Raw genomic sequence first — 21,361 nt, forward strand, 5'->3', positions numbered from 1 at the left:
GCAAAACTACAACTCCCAGCATGCCCTGACAGACTTTGGGCATGCTGGGAGTTGTAGATTTGCAACAGCTGAAGGCATACTGGTTGGGAAACACTGTTCTAACCTATTCAGCATACACATCATGTTACACCAGTGTTTACCAACCAGTGTGCCTCCAGCTGTTGCAAAACTACAACTCCTAGCATGTCCAAAGGCTGTCAGAAAGAAAAAAGGGAAAACTGAGTGCTCCAATGTGTAGGACGAGTAGTAGGAAGGGGAGAGCCCCTGGGTTTATGAAGGACTCATCAGATCAAGTTGTGCGGCAAATAGAGGCACACAACCCATAAACATGATCTCCTTTCGGAGGTGAGGATGAATCCAATGTGGTCTGCAGCTAATCCTGCCCAGGCAGCAGCGTGGGAAGACAAGGAAGCAAAAGTTCACACCAGTCTGGTGCAAACAGATTAGGGATGTTTCACAGCGTTGTCCACACTCAGGTAAATGGAAGTTCTTTTATTTCTGTATTTCAGTACATGTAACGCGTTTCAAGGACGTGCCGTCCTTTTCATCAGATGTCTGATGAAAAGGACGGAGCGTCCTTGAAACGCGTTACATGTACTGAAATAAAGAAATAAAATAACTTCCATTTATACCTTAGTGTGGACAGAGCTGTGAAACATCCCTCATCTGTTTGCACCGGACCGGTGTGAACTTATGCTTCCAAAGGCTGTCAGGGCATGCTGGGAGTTGTAGTTTTGCAACACATGGACGCACCCTGGTTGGGAAACACTGGTGTATGCCCTACAGAGGTGTGGTGAACTACAACCCCCAGGAGACAACAGAGGCAGCATGCTGGTGTTATACCACAGACTGAAGACTCCTGAATAACACATGCTGGGAGTTGTAGTCCCTTTTGTGTGTGTGTATGACAGTTACATAGTTAGTATGGTTGAAAAAAGACATACGTCCATCAAGTCCAACCAGGGAATTGAAGTGAAGGGTGTAAGGGGAAGGGATGTAGTTTTATAATTCTGCATAAGCATTAATGTTATTTTGTTCCAGGAATGTATCTAACCCTGTTTTAAAGCTGTTAATTTTTCCTGCTGTGACCAGTTCCTGAGGTAGACTGTTCCATAAGTTCAGTCCTCACGGTAGAGAAGGCGTGTAGCCCCTTTAGACTAAACCTTTTCTTCTCCAGACGGAGGGAGTGCCCCCTTGTCCTTTGGGGGGGTTTAACCTGGAACAGTTTTTTTTCTCCATATTTTTTGTATGGGCCATTTATATACTTATATACGTTTATCATATCCCCCCTTAAACATCTCTTCTCAAGACTAAACAATTGTAACTCCTTTAATCGCTCCTCATAGCTAAGATGTTCCATGCCCCATATTAGTTTAGTCGCGCATCTCTGCACCCTTTCCAACTCCGCAGTGTCCCTTTTATGGACTGGTGCCCAAAACTGAACAGCATATTCCAGGTGAGGCCGTACCAATGCTTTATAAAGGGGGAGTATTATATCCCTGTCCCTCGAGTCCATGCCTCTTTTTATACATGACAATATCCTGCCGGCTTTGGAAGCAGCAGCCTGACATTGCATGCTATTCTGTAGTCTGTGATCTACAAGTACACCCAGATCCTTCTCTACCAGTGACTCTGCCAGTTTAATCCCCCCTAAGACATACGACGCATGCAGGTTATTAGTACCCAGATGCATAACTTTACATTTATCCACATTGAACCTCATTTGCCAAGTGGATTCCCAGACATTTAGTCTATCCAAGTCATCTTGTAACTTATGCACATCCTCTATAGACTGTACTGTGCTACAAAGCTTGGTGTCATCTGCAAAGATAGAAACAGAGCTGTTAATGCCATCCACTTTAGTGTATCCCAACCAAGGCTGATTATATTAGTGTGCTGTGTATAAGGGGGCTGACCCGGGAAAATAGTAGGATGGGTAAAGGGCGGAACAAAAAAAAAGGAGCCCCCCCAAACCAGCAAGGCATGTGGCATGCTGGGATTTGTAGTTTTCAGCACAGCAAGAAACAGGAAATAGAAGCAAAAATAGGAAAACAAAGTGCGGGATAAAAAGACAACAAAGAACTGAAATAGAGTAGGCTAAACAACAAGAAAGGAAATGAAAAAACCAAATAGGGTAGGTCAAAAACGGAAAAGCACGTTGACCACCGGAGTACCCCTTAAATGGGTTAAAGCGGTCTTGTATATCAGAAAAGGAGGGAAACGAATGAGCTTTCCCAAACAAATGAATGGCAAACTTGACTCCATGGGAGCTCCAGAACCCAGCAACCTTCAACCTAACGACTGGGGGAAATGTCTAGATACTACCAACCAAACCACAGCCACCGTGTGTATAGGACTCGGGAGAAAGGAGGAAAGGAGCATGCCTATAAAGTGTATTGTTAAGAGACTCATACCCATCAGTGCACCCGCACAAACAGGGGTAGTAGGGTCTTGTTGATACAAAAGCACTTGCAAGGGAAGAGTAGAACATTTTGTTCAGAGTAGTAATTTTGTTGTACATATTCGTTCAACCCTATAGCTAGTGCAATTTACAGCGCCAGTAATCATCCCATTACACAAGTTGGCAAGAGCCACGTTTGTGCTTACCCTTAGGAATAAAAGATGCCAGTTGTCTGGTGTATCAAACCTCCTAAAGACTTTCTTGTCCAAAGTAAGCATAAGATTTTTGCTCTGCCTAAAAGCAATAACTTCTAAGTAAAGAACATGCTCTTGGAACCCTACTTTCTTTAAAGAATCTTCTAGGATTTATTTTTAGGTAACTCCTTAATGAAAGGTGTCTTAAAACCTTGTGCCTGATTATACAAACTTCGCTACTGTTAATTCTCTGGAAACTGAGGTCCTGGGTAAGAGTTATCAAAATCTGTATAGTGGAAGAGTTGTGCAGTTGCCCATAGCAACCTATCAGAATGCTAATGCTTGTTTCAGAGGCCTTTTTGAAAATGGAAGAAGCAATCTATGGGCAACTGCAATACTTTACATCTACACAGGTTTTGATAAATCTACGCTGTCCGTATGGCACAGGTTTTTTGTCTGTTTGTGGGGTATGACAGCTGCTATAGTGTAGGGAGGCTTTTGTGGTAGATTTCCTATATTCCTGAGTCATTATCTGGCCAACAGAAACCTACACTGTGCTGTCTAAGTATTTTAAAGTAATTGTTCTCAGCAGCAGTGGGTCACGGGCTGTGAACTAAATGGACCAATAATAGCTGGAATTTCACTTTTTTAGTTATGTATTTATTTTTTTTACTAACAATTTCTTTATTGGCAAACCATTTTTTAGATTTAAAGAATACCTGCCACCATCTCCATTACTTTATATTATGCTGCTGGTATGTTGCCCTCTTCAGTACCTGCCCCCCACAGTTTTTCTTTTTCATTTTCACCTTCATAATCCTCTTTAAAAGCTTGCTCACTGCAGGCAGTGTTCAATGTTGCTGAGGTGCGCCATGCAGCGTGCACAGCGTTTGCTCCCGTCTTTCTGATTGACAGGCAGGGAGCTGAGCTGAGCTGTGCTCATCAGTGTCCATGCTGCACTTTGAGAGTTAGGACTCATGCATGAGTCTGAACTCTGAGAGACTTGCGGCCGGGACATGTAGGGAGACACCTAGTGTCAGTTTTTAAAAGTAAAAAAAAAAAAAAAAAAATATATATATATATATATATATATATATATATATAGAGAATTTTTTTGGGAATGATATGGTATTAGAAAGTTGTTTTCTAATACATTAATTAACAACATATAAAAAGTTTTTGTGATGACAGGTACTCTTTAATTTACAAACAAAGAAATCTCTCAAAATCGTCAAGATACATTTTTTTAGGTAAGCAGAAATTTAAACCCTTTACAAGAATAGCATCACAAATTGAAGGGGAATATTAGTATCCTATTATGGGAGTTCCTGAACTCTCTAAGATGGCAGCACAGAAACCAGTTTTTGCTTTTAGGAGAAGCAAAAATATTAGATTGTTTTGTCCATAGTATGTATAGGAGGTTTGATCCACCCAACAACTGGCTGCATTTCTCTTGTTACTACATACTTTTGTTCCACAAATGTGGCTCCTGCCACTGATATAGGCTAAGTTTCCACTTGTTTTTTTTTCTGGCAGCTTTTGGAAAACTGAAACTGCGGTTTTTGAACCAAAGTCAGAAGTGGATCCAGAAGGGAGGAGAAGTATAAGTCCTTCCTTTATATGTCCTATTCCTTTTGAATACACTTCTGATTTTGGATCAAAAACTGCAGTGGCATATATCCAAAAACTGCCAGAAAAAAAAACTAATGGAAAATTAGCCATGTAAAGGTATTATTACTGAAACATTTCTCATTGTGAATGGCACCAGTTGTAGAATTAACAAACTAATACAACAAAATTAGTTTTGGAAGTGACAAAAGGGGGGATAAAAACAAGGTCTGATATGAGAGCTGCTGTACAATTTGCACAATAAGTTTCACATCCCCACAGGTTTATTCGGAGACAATGGACAACGCATTTCGGTGCTTTACTTGCACCTTCTTCACGTCCAACAATATATACTACAATAAATGAATATACATATATGTCAATATCTAGACTATGAAATCAAACAGTCATATAATAAAGAACTATATTTTCTACAGGTAAAAAGGGTGAATAATATGATTAATAAAAATAGATATAAAAATTGAGATAAAAATGGATCATAAATAATCAGTATAATCAATAAGGAATAAATGGATGAATGAGTGGAAAACTGAAGACGAAATCTATAATGCTCAGCTCTACAAGTGGACCAAATGAAAAACATGATGGGAATGACTTTCTCGAACTGATCTATATACACAAAAAGATATTAACCAATGTATTACATTTAAATGTTACTCTACATATGTGCATCTGCAGACTACAGTTAAGAATTAAATCAGCAACAGTTTGTCAAAAGCACAGGTTGCAAAGGCTACATGAGTCCCTGGTGAGTGCGAGATAAGACATGAATCAAGCTGGTTTGCAGAGCATTGAACATTACAGGCAGAGGAATGCTGACAGGGTAATTGGTACACCAGCGAGTGCATCGAGCGTGATTTGAGTGTTAAAAAAAAATTACGTTAATTACGAGAGGACAGGCAATGAGTGATATAGGGGAGAAATGAAGTGTCGGGCTATTTTCGGAATAAATGGATAAGTGGAACACTGGTCGGAAGTTTGGAGATATAGAATGCTGGATATAAGTAAAACTAATGCAACATCATGAAATAGGGGTGAGTTTGAAACAAGGCAAAAAGAATATACCGGTAAATAAAAATCTGACACTGACGGAAATAAAATATATAGGATGGATACGATAATGTGTTTAAGCAGAAATATGGGCTTGGCGAATTTTGTGATGGATAGAAAAATGAATACGTGGAACACTGGTTGGAGATGGGATGTATTGGAGTTACAGAAAGCAAGAGGAAGGAGAAAGGTCGCTGTGGGGAGAATTTCATATGAATTATGAACAACAATATTAGGGGTGGGGCATAGGATAAGATGACAGAATGGGACCTAGACTGGGGTAACAAAGGATGAATGAAAACAAAAATCAAATCAGAGTTTAATACATTTATTTAAGCCATTAGGAAAGTTAGTTTCCCCTTTATTCAAAGCTGCCTGTCTGTTTTCTCCGGAATATGCTCTATGGGGGTGATTTTTCAGGCAGGAAAAGTCAATTTGTTGCTTTTCTGCTAAATGGAGGGATACATTGTTGTATCCTATGGCACAGGTGTGCCTGTGGCCATTAATGCCCAGATTTATGAAACTGTGAGAGAAAAAGTTGTGATTTTCCCCACAGCAACCAATCACAGCTCCGCTTTCACTTTACTACAGCTCATTATCTGAGATGTGATTGGTTACTGTGGGAAAATAACTCAACTTTTTCTCTGTGTTTGATAAATCTGGGCCTCAGGACTAGTTCTTCCAATATAAAGTAAACTGCAGCAACAGTCTAGGAGATATATAACAAAGGTGGAACTACAATTGAGTCTGGTTTTAATATAAAATGTAGTTAAGGCATTGTTTAAAAAAAAAGATCTGCAAGTGATATACAGTATTCTACTCTATGCTTGCAAACCTACCCTAAATAAAAATGCTTGATTCCCCTCTAGAGATGAGCGAACTTACAGTAAATTCGATTCGTCACGAACTTCTTGGCTCGGCAGTTGATGACTTTTCCTGCATAAATTAGTTAAGCTTTCAGGTGCTCCCGTGGGCTGGAAAAGGTGGATACAGTCCTAGGAGACTCTTTCCTAGGACTGTATCCACCTTTTCCAGACCACCGGAGCACCGGAAAGCTGAACTAATTTATGCAGGAAAAGTCAGCAACCGCCAAGCTGAGAAGTTCGTGACGAATCGAATTTACTGTAAGTTCGCTCATCTCTATTCCCCTTATAAATATTTTGTAATGTAAAACATAACAACCTGAACTAAAAATATATAATTATTTACCCTGCAAAAAATATGAAAATGGCAATAAAAAAAAAAAAAATTATGGGTCTTGGAATGAGACAACTTTTTTCATTTGTAACTATTAATGTTTTTATTGCCCCAAATTACTAAAATTGTCATTTTTGCTAGACAGTGAATGATGTAAATTTTAAAACTCTAAAGGCAAAGGCACCTCCCCCCCCCCCCCCCCCCCCCCCCCAATAGTAAGGCCCACATTTGCATGATCCGTGTAAGCAAATACATTAAACACAAATAATTGGTTCCACTTGTATTCAGTAATGTAATCTCACTGGATAGCTGTAATGCCAGCTGCTAGATGGGTGTTGTGTTCCTGCAGTTACAAAGAAGCACTCAATTATACATGTGGATGGTTTTGCATTTGAACACAGGCTACAGTTTATTATGACATTTTAACTTCTATGCCGTTTTAGAAATTGCAGTATTGCCAAAATGTGTGCAAATTATAAACTATGATACCCCTTAAGTGGTCTTTTTCATTGAGCACTGGTCTGGACTTTTTTCCACAAGCTTTTCTTACCACATGTTTTTTGCTTTGTAGACCTCAGGAGTCACACGGATCAGATCATGTATTGCCTGCAAGCATTGAGTTTAGAGAAAATTGTAAGTACTGAATTCATCCAACATTTGTTTTGACTATTTAACTCTTTATTGCCTGAAATGTACAAATTAGCTATCATTAGCACACAAACAGTTCAGTTCTTATCCACTTAAAGGAGTACTCCATGATGGGAAAATTGTCCTCCATACTGCCAGCAGTAAAAAAATAAAAATAGAGATACATACCTTCCTTTGCTCCACCGGTAACCCACTCTGGTCTCCGCCGTGATCCTCTTCCTGGTTGCCGGTGGTCGGTGAGTCATACTGCACTCAGCCAATCACCGGCCGCAGCGAAGACCCGACTCGGACGGCGATAGGCTGAGCGTCAGTGTGGCGTTTTTGGCCCCGGCAGCAGTTGCCAGGGTGGGTTACTGGGGGAGCAAAGGAAGGTATGTATCTCTTTATTTTTTTTACTGCCAGCAGTATGGAGGACAATTTTTCCATCCCGGAATACTCCTTTAAGGATGAAGGGCATATGTGTACACCCTTGCGCAAGAACCAGAAAAGAAAAAGAAAAGAAAAAAAAAGTAAAATGTTTAAAAAAAAAAAAAAAAAAAAAAAAATTAAAAAAAGATAATAAATGTGAATAAGCCCCTCCCCTAATAAAAGTTCGAATCATCCTCTTTTTCCCATTTTTTAAATAAAATGTAATAAAAAATAAACATATGTGGTTGGTTGGTTGGTTAAACTGCATGGTTGATGGCATACACGTACAAAAATACCAAAGTTGTGCATTTTGGTTGCTTCATATACCATAAAAAATTTTATAAAACACGATTAAAAAGTCCCTTCAAAGCAAAAATGATACCAATAAAAACTACAGACCATGGTGCAAAAAATGAGCCCTCCTATAGCCTGGTATGCAGGAAAAAAAAAAAAAAAGTTGTAGAGGTCAGAAAATGACAATTTTAAACATACTTAATTTTGGTGCATGTAGTTAAGCAGTAAAATAAAATAAAACCTACATAAAGTTGGTATCCTTGTAATAGTATGGACATACAGAATAAAGATAAGGGGGGAGATTTATCAAACCCTGTTCAGAGGAAAAGTTGACCAGTTGCCCATAGCAACCAATCAGATGGCTTCCTTTGTTTTCGTTAAGGCCTCTGAAAAATGAAACAAGCGATCTGATTGGTTGCTATGGGCAACTGGTCAACTTATCCTCTACACAGGTTTTGATAAATCTCCCCAAAGGTGTCACTTTTTTACCAAAAAGTGAACCATGTAGAAATGGAAGCCCCCTAAATTTACAAAATGGCATATTTTTTTTTTTTTTTATTTCACCCCAGGGGTGTGGGGAAAAAAAAAAAAAAATGCTTGTCCAAGGGACTAAAACTGAGCACAATCTACTTGTCCCTCATGATGATCTACTTGTCCTGTTACATAAAATAATTTCAACCAAAATAGTCTGTAAATAAGGTCTTTTTTAATAGAAACTTAATAGGCAGACCAGTATGTCACCCCATTAGATGGATAGGGTCCCTGATAAGTAAGTCCACCTCATTAAGTAGGTAGTCCCCCCTTCAGGTAGGTACGTCCCCTCATCAGGTAAGCAGACATGTAGGGCTCCCCTGGTATGTAAATAGGGCCCTAGATATATATGTTCCCCCAGTTGGTAAAAAGGTAGAGCTCCAGATAGAAATGACCCCCATTAGGTAGAGCTCCCCCGTAGGTAGACAGGCCCCCAGATATATATCACCCCTATCATGTAGGGCTCCCATTTAAACAAGTATACCCCCTAGGTCAGAACTTTCCAAACGTTTAATGGTGACGCCTTTACATAGTTTGGTGACACTGTACTGCATACATTGCGTTGCAAGTCGACAATGCAGTACCAGTATCAACATTAGAAATGTGGCTTCTACCATCCTGTGGCAGTTCATCCCCCCCCCCCCCCACACACACTTTATCACTCCCTGTGCCACATCTTTCCCCCCTTGATCCTCACTAGAGATGAGCGAACTTACAGTAAATTCGATTTGTCACGAACTTCTCGGCTCGGCATTTGATGACTTTTCCTGCATAAATCAGTTCAGCTTTCAGGTGCTCCGATGGGCTGGAAAAGGTGGATACAGTCTTAGGAGACTCTTTCCTACCAATGTATCCACCTTTTCCAGCCCACCGGAGCACCTGAAGGCTGAACTAATTACGCAGGTTGTCATCAACTGCCGAGCCGAGAAGTTCGTTACTAATCAAATTTACTGTAAGTTCGCTCATCTCTAATCCTCTCCTGTGCCATATCATTCCCCTGTGACATTATATTCCCCCCTCTGATGCCCCTGTGCCATTATATTCCCTCCTCTCCCCCCTTTGCCATTATATTTCAGCCCCCTTTCCCCCTATGCCATTCTATTCCTTCCCCCTACCCCTGTGCCATTATAGATCAGCCCCCTCCCCCTGTGCAATTATATTTCAGCCCCCTCCCCCTGTGCAATTATATTTCAGCCCCCTGTGCCATTATATTTCAGCCCCCCTCCCCCTGTGCCATTATTTCAGCCCCTCCCCCTGTGCCATTATTTCAGCCCCTTCCCCTGTGCCATCATATTTCAGCCCCTTCCCCTGTGCCATCATATTTCAGCCCCTCCCCCTGTGCCATTATATTTCAGCCCCCTCGCCCTGTGCCATTATATTTCAGCCCCCCTACCCCTGTGCCATTATATTTCAGCCCCCCTCCCCTCCTGAGCCACGTCATTTATTCACTCACCAAACCCCCCTCTGATCCCCTGCTATTATTACCTGTCCTCTGTCCCATGTGCAGCTCAGGGTCTCGGCGGTTGTTTATGTTGCTGGACTGCATCCTCGGTCCTGACGGAGGTGCGCGCAATGAATGACGTCATCGCAGGCGCCTATGCCGGGACGCCGATGTCCTGCATGGCTTGCTACAGGCTGCAGCATACAACTGCAGTCTGTAGGAGTTTAGTGACTGGGCCCATTATAAGTGAATTCCTCAGGTATTTAGCCCTGCTTGCCTGAAGCAGGGCTAGATACCGTCACGCCCCCTCCCACAGACTTGCATTGAGTGGGCGGGCCATGCCGTCACAAGGGGGCGTGGCTGTGACATCACTATCCTCCTGCCCCCTTGCATCTTCAGTCATCAGGCACGGAGCGAAGTTCGCTCTGTACACCAGATGACGGGTGCTGCAGGAGAGATCGCAGGGGTTCCCAGCGGCTGGACCCCTTCCATCAGACATCTTATCCCCCTATTTAAGGGGGTACTCCAGTGAAAAAACTTTTTTTTTTTTTTAAATCAACTGGTGCCAGAAAGTTAAACAGATTTGTAAATTATAAAGAAAAGGAATAAGTGCAGCTCACAATTAATACACTAATCCGAGGTTAAATTGGGTAGGCACATATACCCTAGGTGCAAAAAAGAGGATTCTATAGCAAAAATGTTTACCCCGAACCTTAAGGAAAGTGTATATTGAATAATAAATGAAATAGACCGTGCTTCAATTAACAGTAATATTTAATATAATATCACATCAATTATAAAAAGAGATTAAAATGATCCCCTCACAGGGCCCTATGGGGGGATCGAACAAATGCAATAAAATACGCTAAAATAATTCCTGATGCCTCTAGTGTGCGTTCATATAACAGATAAAATGTATCTTAACAGTAAATGATACCTTGTGAAAAAATGAGTATAATAAATCACAAAAAACTGTACTTTCAAGAAGGATAAATGGTAATGAATATTAATGGCAGTTATTATGGAACGGTGTTGCAGTGTTATCCTTTTGGTATAAAGATATCAGAATTGCGGTAATTCCGCCAAAAGCAGAGATGTTTAAAAGTTCAGATGTTAAAAGTTCCAGCAGTATTAAATACAGTAAAAAGTCTGTGGACTATAATGCTGCTGTTGATCTGCGCTGGCAGGCGCTGACTAGCGATATTGCCGGTGGTAGTGGCAGCTGGTCCGGACAGCACCGGACCCGTTGTATTAAGCTGCCAGTCTGTATGCACAGGGTTGTAAAAGCGCTTTAAGGGTAGAAATGATGCGCTCACCGGTATCTGATGTTTAGGCAGTCCACGTTGAGATCCGATCAGGGGCAAAGGCTGTTTGCCGGTTCTCTGATGTACTCCAGTAGTCAGCCTCGTGGAGTTGGCGTGTGACGTCACTGGGAGCTCTGCTGGAACAACGGCCTCACCGGAGTAGAGATGGAGGTGGAACAGGAGCCGCAGATGTTCGACCGCAAAGATTCTCTGCAAGGTGTATTAGGTAAAACTGCAACTGCCAGGTATAAAATCGCACACAAGGATGGCATCTGCTTCCTAGACTCGTTTCAGGGTACTGAAATATCGACCCTTTCTTCAGTAGGAGTGTCACACTCCTACTGAAGAAAGGGTCGATATTTCAGTACCCTGAAACGCGTCTAGGAAGCAGATGCCATCCTTGTGTGCGATTTTATACCTGGCAGTTGCAGTTTTACCTAATACACCTTGCAGAGAATCTTTGCGGTCGAACATCTGCGGCTCCTGTTCCACCTCCATCTCTACTCCGGTGAGGCCGTTGTTCCAGCAGAGCTCCCAGTGACGTCACACGCCAACTCCACGAGGCTGACAACTGGAGTACATCAGAGAACCGGCAAACAGCCTTTGCCCCTGATCGGATCTCAACGTGGACTGCCTAAACATCAGATACCGGTGAGCGCATCATTTCTACCCTTAAAGCGCTTTTACAACCCTGTGCATACAGACGGGCAGCTTAATACAACGGGTCCGGTGCTGTCCGGACCAGCTGCCACTACCACCGGCAATATCGCTAGTCAGCGCCTGCCAGCGCAGACCAACACCGGCATTATAGTCCACAGACTTTTTACTGTATTTAAAGGGGTAGTCCAGTGGTGAAAAACTTATCCCCTATCCTAAGGATAGGGGATAAGTTTGAGATCGCGGGGGGTCCGACCGCTGGGGCCCCCTGCGATCTCTCTGTACGGGGCCCCGGCTCTCCGCCGAGATAGCGGGTGTCGACCCCCGCACGAGGCGGCGGCCGACACGCCCCCTCAATACATCTCTATGGCAGAGCCGGAGATTGCCGAAGGCAGCGCTTCGCTCTGCCATAGAGTTGTATTGAGGGGGTGTGTCGGCCGCCGCCTCGTGCGGAGGTCGACACGCCCCCTTCCAGCGGGCTGTCGGGGCTCCGTACAGGAGATCGCGGGGGCCCCAGGGGTCGGACCCCCCGCGATCTGCAACTTATCCCCTATCCTTAGGATAGGGGATAAGTTGCTCACCACTGAATCACCACTGGACTACTCCTTTAATACTGCTGGAACTTTTAACATCTGAACTTTTAAACATCTCTGCTTTTGGCGGAATTACCGCAATTCTGATATCTTTATACCAAAAGGATAACACTGCAACACCGTTCCATAATAACTGCCATTAATATTCATTACCATTTATCCTTCTTGAAAGTACAGTTTTTTGTGATTTATTATACTCATTTTTTTCACAAGGTATCATTTACTGTTAAGATACATTATATCTGTTATATGAACGCACACTAGAGGCATCAGGAATTATTTTAGCGTATTTTATTGCATTTGTTCGATCCCACCATAGGGCCCTGTGAGGGGATCATCTTAATCTCTTTTTATAATTGATGTGATATTATATTAAATATTAATGTTAATTGAAGCACGGTCTATTTAATTTATTATTCAATATACACTTTCCTTGAGGTTCTGGGTAAACATTTTTGCTATAGATTTGTAAATGACTTCTATTAAAAAATCTTAATCCTTCCAGTACTTATTAGCTGTTGAATTCTACAGTGGAAATTATTTTCTGTTTGAAACACAGAGCTCTCTGCTGACATCATGAGCACAGTGCTCTCTGCTGACATCGCTGTCCATTTTAGGAACTGTCCAGCGTAGGAGAAAATCCCCATAGCAAACATATGCTGCTCTGGACAGTTCCTAAAATGGACAGAGATGTCAGCATAGAGCACTGTGCTCATGATGTCAGCAGACAGCTCTGTGTTTCAAAAAGAAAATAATTTCTGCTGTAGTATTCAACAGCTAATAAGTACTGGAAGGATTAAGATTTTTTTAATAGAACTAATTTACAAATCTGTTTAACTTTCTGGCACCAGTTAATTTAAAAAAAAAAAAAAGTTTTCCTCGGGAGTACCCCTTTAAAAGCAAAATAGGACAGGGACCTTGTTTATCAAAACGGTTATAATAAGATGTTCATTATTGAGAAAGTTTCCACATAGAATAATTGAACATTAGCTATATTGAGATACAGGAATGCTAATCTTTGGCAGAACACAGGTCTCCACAACTTTCAAAAAATCTTCTGAAAAATCCATGGTGGAGAGGATAGTAAGGTAGATTTTTAAAATGTAAAAAAAATTCTATGTGAATTTTGCCACATGCAGTCATAGCACAGTGTTTGTTGCAATGTTTCCTAAATCTCAGCAGAAACATAGTTTTGACTATGGCATGAGGATACACATAACTTTCTGAGGCTAGGTTTACACTACTGAAATTTCACCTAAAATTCCGCTTTGAAATTGCAGACAGAAATTCTGCTTACTAAAATGTACATGCGAGTCAATGGGTTTTCAGTGCACCAATTCACACTTAGGAATTTGTGAGCGGAATTGAGGCAGATTGACTGAAAATAGGCTTTGGAGACGGAAATTATTCTACCAAACTTTTGCAAACTGGCGAAATTTCAGTAGTGTGAACTGCGCTCGCCTGGTTTTTCAATCCCGCCCGCTCCCGATGATTTTTTTGAACAATCTTGCCCGCTCCCATAGGGTGTTTGCCTCGCTCCCACAACATTTGTGTCCAATCCCGCTCGCTCCAGCTAAAATATTTGTCAACTCCTGCCCACTCCATGCAGATATTCTGCAAACTGAGGAGCACCGACATAATATGTCGGCACTAGGACTGCACAGGAATGCGCCATTTCATAGACAGCTATGCATTCTGTGTGGACTCCGCACAAAGAACGAACGTATTCTTTCTTTTTGTGGACACAGAAAATGGAATTTCCGTGCCGGAAAAATCTGTGGATCCGCCGGTGATCCGACCCATTTTGTGACTCCATCTGTTGCAACTCCCCCCCGCCCTGGCCTGCTGAAAATGTTCTGAACGCTGGGGCAGTGGACTACCCCTTTAAGTACGCAGCATAGTTAACCCCCCACATTAGGTAGGCAGCACAGTCCCCCCCCCCCCCCCCACATTAGGTAGGCAGCACAGCTCCCCCCCACATACAGACACTAGGGTGCAAAGCTCTATACATACTCCCCATGTATAGCAGTGTGTACCCAATTTATATAGGTTTTATAGGTTTCCGTATATGGGGATGTATGAGGGCTCATTTTTTGCGCCGTGGTCTGTAGTTTTTATTGGTACCATTTTTGTTTTGATGGGACTTTTTGATTGCTTTTTATGGTTCTTTATTTTTAATTTTTTTTATGGAATAAGAAAATGGCATACAAAAATGGGCAATTTTGGACTTTAGTATTTTTACTCATGTAAACCATCGACCGTGCATTTGCGCACTTGGCGATACCACATGCGTTTATCTGTTTTACATTAATTTATTTAAAAAATGGGAAAAGATGGGGGGGGGGAATTCAAGCTTTTATTAGGGAACGGGTTAAATTTTTTTTTTTTAATCTTTTTACTTTTTGTTATAGCTCCCATAGGATATGTGTAGACTGCAGAGCATTGCACCCTAGGGTCTTCTACAGACAATGGGGTGCAATGCTCTGCATTCTGCACATCTCCCCACCTGTATAGGAATGTACATACATACCCACACTGCTATATACATGGAGGGAGGGGGGGTGTTATGTGCAGACTGCAGAGCATTGCACCCTAGGATCTGTAGAAGACACTAGGGTGCAATTCTCTGCGGTCCTCTTACCCGAGGGGCATAGCAGTGCAGAGGCCCTGGTTGGGAGGATAACCGAGATGCAGTCGCCTAAATACCCAGCCAAGGCCGCAGCATGAGCACAGCGCACTTTGTGTCTCTGTGTGTGAACATTGGTGGCAGCTCTCTGACCTACCGGGCTGGCAGGAGAAGATGGAGAGGGTACAGTACACAATCCTCCAGGGCAAGGCTGAGCTCTGCGGGCTCCACAAAATGGCAGCGGCGGTAGGGGGAGAAGCAGGGCTGGTTTTAGACTGTGTGGCCCTGGGCAAAAAAAAAATTGGGGCCCCCAGATTGTGTGACCAAAGATCACTATGTTGAGCCCCCTGAATTGTGCTGCATGTAAGTAAATGAGATTGCGCTGCAAACCACAAATGGCTGTGACTACAACATGAGAAACGTAATAATTACAACCAGGATTAATTTGTGTCTGCGGTAATTTCGGGGTCGCAATGTGACCCCATTTAGTGCAAATAAGCTCAGCTCCCCCCCCTTTTGCAAGAATGAGGTGCATGGATAGCTGTGGAGCAACAGCAACTTGTTAGGACAAACATAGAGAAATCCAGCGCAAAACAGCATCATAAAATGCGTAGTCACAGGAAACCACAGGGTCACAGAAACAATACATTTTAAGATGCTGTTCTAAGGGTTTAATAACACACCTAAAGAGCAAGAACTGATTAGTGCTGGATTTCTCTACGTCCATATAGAGAATCTCCATGCAGATATTCTGCAAACTGCGGAGCACCGACATAATATGCCGGCACTAGGACTGCACAGGAATGCGCCATTTCATAGACAGCTATGCATTCTGTGTGGACTCCGCACAAAGAACGAACATATTCTTTCTTTGTGTGGACACAGAAAATGGAATTACCATGCCGGAAACATCTGTGGATCCGACCCATTTTGTGACTCCATCTGTTGCAACCCCCCCTTCCCCCGCCCCTGGCCTGCTGAAAATGTTCTGAACGCTGGGGCAGCGGACTACCCCTTTAAGTACGCAGCATAGTTAACCCCCCACATTAGGTAGGCAGCACAGTCCCCCCCCCCCCCCACATTAGGTTGGTAGCACAGTCCCCCCCCCAATTAGGTTGGCAGCACAGTTCCCCCCCCCACATTAGGTTGGCAGCACAGTCCCCCCCCCCCCCACATTAGGTTAGCAGCACAGTTTCTCCCCCCCCCCCACATTAGGTTGGCAGTATAGTTCCCCCCCACAGACATACAGCCTCCAACCATATACAGTGTATGTCTGTAGGCTGTATGTATGTATTGCCCTGCTTCAGTGCTCTGACCACCGCTCCTCCTGGCTTATAGGCCATAGCAGTAGGTCCCGGGACTGGAGGAGCGGTGGTCGGAGCACTGAAGCTGAAGTGCCGCTGGTAACTTACCATGCTGGCCAGCGGGCATCCTCCTGCTCAATGCTCAGTTACACGCACGTCAGTGTCATCTCCCAGCAGCCCCTGCATTTTTAAGTTAATGCGGTGCCGCAGAGTGTTAATGGGGGCATCCTTGTGTCCCGAAAGTATCTTTAGGGACACAGGGATGTCCTTAATAGTGATGGGTGAAATTAATCTTAATTGCCCCGTTAACATACATACAGTGCATAGTGAAAGTATTCAGCCCCCTTGAACTTTTCGACCTTTTGCCACATTTCAGGCTTCAAACATAAAGATAGAAAACTGTAATTTTTTTGTGAAGAATCAACAAGTGGGACACAATCATGAAGTGGAACGAAATTTATTGGATATTTCAAACTTTGTTAAATAAAAAACTGAAAAATTGGGCGTGCAAAATTATTCAGCCCCTTTACTTTCAGTGCAGCAAACTCTCTCCAGAAGTTCAGTGAGGATCTCTGAAGGATCCAATGTTGACCTAAATGACTAATGATGATAAATAGAATCCACCTGTGTGTAATCAAGTGTCTGTATAAATGCACCTGCACTGTGATAGTCTCAGAGGTCCGTTTAGAGCGCAGAGAGCATCATGAAGAACAAGGAACACACCAGGCAGGTCCAAGATACTGTTGTGGAGAAGTTCAAAGCCGGATTTGGATAGAAAAAGGTTTCCCAAGCTTTAACCCCTTAAGGACCAAGGACGTATTGGTATGTCCTTGGTCCTGCTCCCCTGATATAACGCAGGGTTACACGCTAACCCCGCATCATATCACGGTGGGCCCGGCGTCATAGTGAAGCCGGGACCCGCCGCGCCGATAGCGGCGCCGCGCGCTATTAACCCTTTAGCCGCGCGCTCAGAGCTAAAACCGAAAGTGAAAGCTGCCGGTTAACTCAGTGGGCTGTTCGGGATAGCCGCGGCGAAATCGCTGCATCTCGAACAGCTTATAGGACAGCGGGAGGGCCCCTACCTGCCTCCTCGCTGTCCTATCGCCGAATAACTGCTCAGTGCCTGAGATCCAGGCATGAGCAGTCATGCGGCAGAATCGTTGATCACTGGTTTCCTATGAGAAACCAGTGATCATTGATGATCAGTGTGTGCAGTGTTAGAGGTCCCTATGGGACCTATAACACTGCAAAAAAAAGTGAAGGAATATCATTTAACCCCTCCCCTATTAAAAGTTTGAATCACCCCCCTTTTCCCATAAAAAAAAACAGTGTAAATAAAAATAAACATATGTGGTATCACCGCGTGCGGAAATTATCAGAATTATAAAAATATATCGTTAATTAAACCGCTCGGTCAATGGCGTACGCGCTAAAAAAAAATTCCAAAGTCCAAAATAGTGCATTTTTGGTCACTTTTTATATAATTTAAAAATGAATAAAAAGCGACCAATAAGTCCTATCAATGCAAAAATTGTACCGTTAAAAACTTCAGATCACGGCGCAAAAAATGAGCCCTCAAACCGCCCCATAGACGGAAAAATAAAAAAGTTATAGGGGTCAGAAGATGACAACTTTAAACGTATAAATTTTCCTGCATGTAGTTATTTTTCCAGAAGAATTACGACAAAATCAAACCAATATAAGTAGGGTATTATTTTAATCGTATGGACCTACAGAATAAAGATAAGGTGTCATTTTTACCGAAAAATGTACTACGTAGAAACGGAAGCCCCCAAAAGTTACAGAACAGCGTTTTGTTTTCAATTTTGTCGCACAATGATTTTTTTTTTCCGTTTCACCGTAGATTTTTGGGCAAAATGACTGACGTCGTTACAAAGTAGAATTTGTGGCGCAAAAAAATAAGCCATCATATGGATTTTTAGGTGCAAAATTGAAAGAGTTATGAATTTTTAAAGGCAAGGAGCAAAAAACGAAAATGCAAAAACTGAAAAACCCCCGGTCCTTAAGGGGTTAAACATCCCAAGGAGCACTGTGCAAGCGATAATATTGAAATGGAAGGAGTATCAGACCACTGCAAATCTACGAAGACCTGGCCGTCCCTCTAAACTTTCAGCTCATACAAGGAGAAGACTGATCAGAGATGCAGCCAAGAGGCCCATGATCACTCTGGATGAACTGCAGAGATCTACAGCGGAGGTGGGAGACTCTGTCCATAGGACAACAATCAGTCGTATAATGCACAATTCTTGCCTTTGTGGAAGAGTGGCACGAAGAAAGCAATTTCTTAAAGATATCCATAAAAAGTGTCGTTTAAAGTTTGCCAGAAGCCACCTGGGAGACGCACCAAACATGTGAAAGAAGATGCTCTGGTCAGATGAAACCAAAATCGAACTTTTTGGCAACAATGCAAAACGTTATGTTTGGCATTAAAGCAACACAGCTCATCACCCTGAACACACCATCCCCACTGTCAAAAATGGTGGTGGCAGCATCATGGTTTGGGCCTGCTTTTCTTCAGCAGGGACAGGGAAGATTGTTAAAATTGATGGGAAGACTGATGGAGCTAAAAACAGGACCATTCTGGAAGAAAACCTGATGGAGTCTGCAAAAGACCTGCGACTGGGACGAAAATTTGTCTTCCAACAAGACAATGATCCAAAACATAAAGCAAAATCTACAATGGAATGGTTCACAAATAAACATATCCAAGTGTTAGGATGGGCAAGTCAAAGTCCAGACCTGAATCCAATCGAGAATCTGTGGAAAGAACTGAAAACTGCTGTTCACAAACGCTTTCCATCCAACCTCACTGAGCTCGAGCTGTTTTGCAAGGAGGAATGGGCAAAAATTTCAGTCTCACGATGTGCAAAACTGATGGAGACACACCCCAAGCGACTTACAGCTGTAATCGCAGCAAAAGGTGACACTCAAAGTATTAACTTAAGGGGGCTGAATCATTTTGCACGCCCAATTTTTCAGTTTTTTATTTGTTAAAAAAGTTTGAAATATACAATAAATTTCGTTCCACTTCATGATTGTGTCCCACTTGTTGTTGATTCTTCACAAAAAATTAGTTTTATATCTTTGTTTGAAGCCTGAAATGTGGCAAAAGGTCGAAAAGCAGCAGCAGCCCCTGGCCTCCTCAGCCCTGCGGGGCCCTGCACATGAAAGAAGTAAAAAAAAAAATAAAAAAATTCTGGCAGCGATCGCCCAGGCCCTTGAGCAGTGCAACACATATGGCGGCGGGGGAGGGATCCGCCACTGGCCAGTGGAGTGCAAGCAGCGTTCCTCCACTAAGTATGATGAGGATGTGAGGGGGGTTTACTATTAGTGGAGTGCTGCCTACCACGTTCCTCCAAGCGTGGTGATGTCTGTTAGTGGAGCACAAGCAGCACTTCTCCAGAATGCTGAAAGGGGAGAAGTGTTAGTGCGTCAGGCCCTGTATACTGCATTATACTGCATTTTTTGCAAGTACTCAATTTTACCGCGATTTGGCGCAAAATGCATTATTAGTAATGCTCTAAAGCTTTTCAGGGGCCCCCTTTTGGATGGGGGCCCTGGGCAACTGCCCAGGATGCCCTGTCCTGACGCCGGCCCTGGGGAGGAGACAGTATTTGGAGGGGCACTGTGAGACAGTCAGTCACTGTCTCATTTCGAGTTATATTGAGGCTGGTGCGAGATTTTGAGACCTGCAGGCATAGTGCCTTCCTGCAGCAGCCTCATGACCGCCCGCATGTTTTGGGTTGGGTCCCGCAGGATCCCAATCCCAATGCAGGCCTCTAGTGTGAACATAGCATTATACTTCCAGTCTCAAGATTCTGTTCCAAGAAAAAAATTTGGGCTATAGCAGTACAAAACTGCTTTGCTTTGCTCCCCCCCCCCCCCCCCCCCCCCCCACATAAGCCGTTTAAATGTCATCTCCTTATAGAATACTGTATAAATGGCAATATAACATTCCCTTATTGGCCTCCAATGCTGCCACTTCACCCCTTTTCAAACATCTGGGTCTTGGAGATATCCAAAGCTTCATAGTTGACAGTCTTCCCCTATTGTCTATGCAGCTAGAACTTTAGCGATTTGGCTAGCGACTGTATGTTACCTTTATTATTTATATAGTATGCCGGGACCATTGTATTAACATCTTCCTTTTGCCTCCTGTCTCAACCAGATTCCCTCACTCCCCCTGTTTGAATAATTAGTGTGTAATTTTGTCTGATACTTGTCTTTATTTGTACCCCATTATTGTAAAGCGCTGCAGAATCTGTTGGCGCTATATAAATAAAATTATTATTATTATTAATTTTTAAGCATATATTTCCAAAACGTTTGCTTTATAAATCTTATGTTTTATGAGAAAATGTGTAGTTTTTCAGTTAGTTTCTATTTGTAAGCTTAATAAATCTAAACCATGACCTAGAAGGGTTTTAAAAGAGTTTCATCTGTTTCTGTTTTCTGTAAAGGTGATCAGTGGTGAATTTTTTTTTTTTCCCCTCCATTTCAGCGGAAGACTCGTTCCTTTCTGCTATTATTAACTATACCAATAGTTCGACGGTGCACTTCAAACTTTCACCAACATATGTCTTGTATATGACCTGTCGGTATGTATTGTCTAATCAGTACAGACCGGACATCAGTGCAGCTGAACGTACTCACAAGGTTATTGCTGTTGTGAGCAAGATGGTTAGCATGATGGAAGGTGTTATACAGGTGAGTAACTGTAGTCATTTATTTTTATTTTTTTATCTTTTAGAAATGCTGTAAATAAGCTGGCAAAACTCAATGTACACATACACACATTTATTTATATATATACAAAAACAAAGAATTTGCAGCACTACTTCATAGCTTGTAGCTTTAAGAAAAAAAGTTGGGCGCCAGCTCCCAGAGAACCTGATCAGGGTCCCATAAGTTAATCCTTCCAAACAAATGGTGCAGCACTCCATAGAAATATCGAAGGTGCAAAAAGGTTTATTCACTTCATATTAGTAGCAAGGTTTCAGATCACATTGTATGAGCTTGAAAAAGGATCCGAACACACATTAGGGGGTAATATATACCCATGT

At 42.6% G+C, this 21,361-nt stretch overlaps 1 protein-coding gene across 25 annotated transcripts in view; it reads left to right on the top strand.

Annotated features, from left to right (window-relative positions):
* AFDN (afadin, adherens junction formation factor) overlaps positions 1–21,361 on the top strand; it is a 567,513-nt gene that overhangs the window by 306,826 nt on the left and 239,326 nt on the right. For all 25 annotated transcript variants that reach the window (XM_056566867.1, XM_056566890.1, XM_056566880.1 and 22 more), the window contains 2 exons: positions 7,043–7,104; positions 20,800–21,005. In XM_056566867.1, coding sequence (XP_056422842.1) covers positions 7,043–7,104; positions 20,800–21,005 — 268 coding nt within the window. The remainder of the gene's footprint in view (positions 1–7,042; positions 7,105–20,799; positions 21,006–21,361) is intronic.

Source organism: Hyla sarda, chromosome 3 (genome assembly GCF_029499605.1).
Source record: "Hyla sarda isolate aHylSar1 chromosome 3, aHylSar1.hap1, whole genome shotgun sequence".
NCBI classification, from domain to species: Eukaryota; Metazoa; Chordata; class Amphibia; order Anura; family Hylidae; genus Hyla; species Hyla sarda.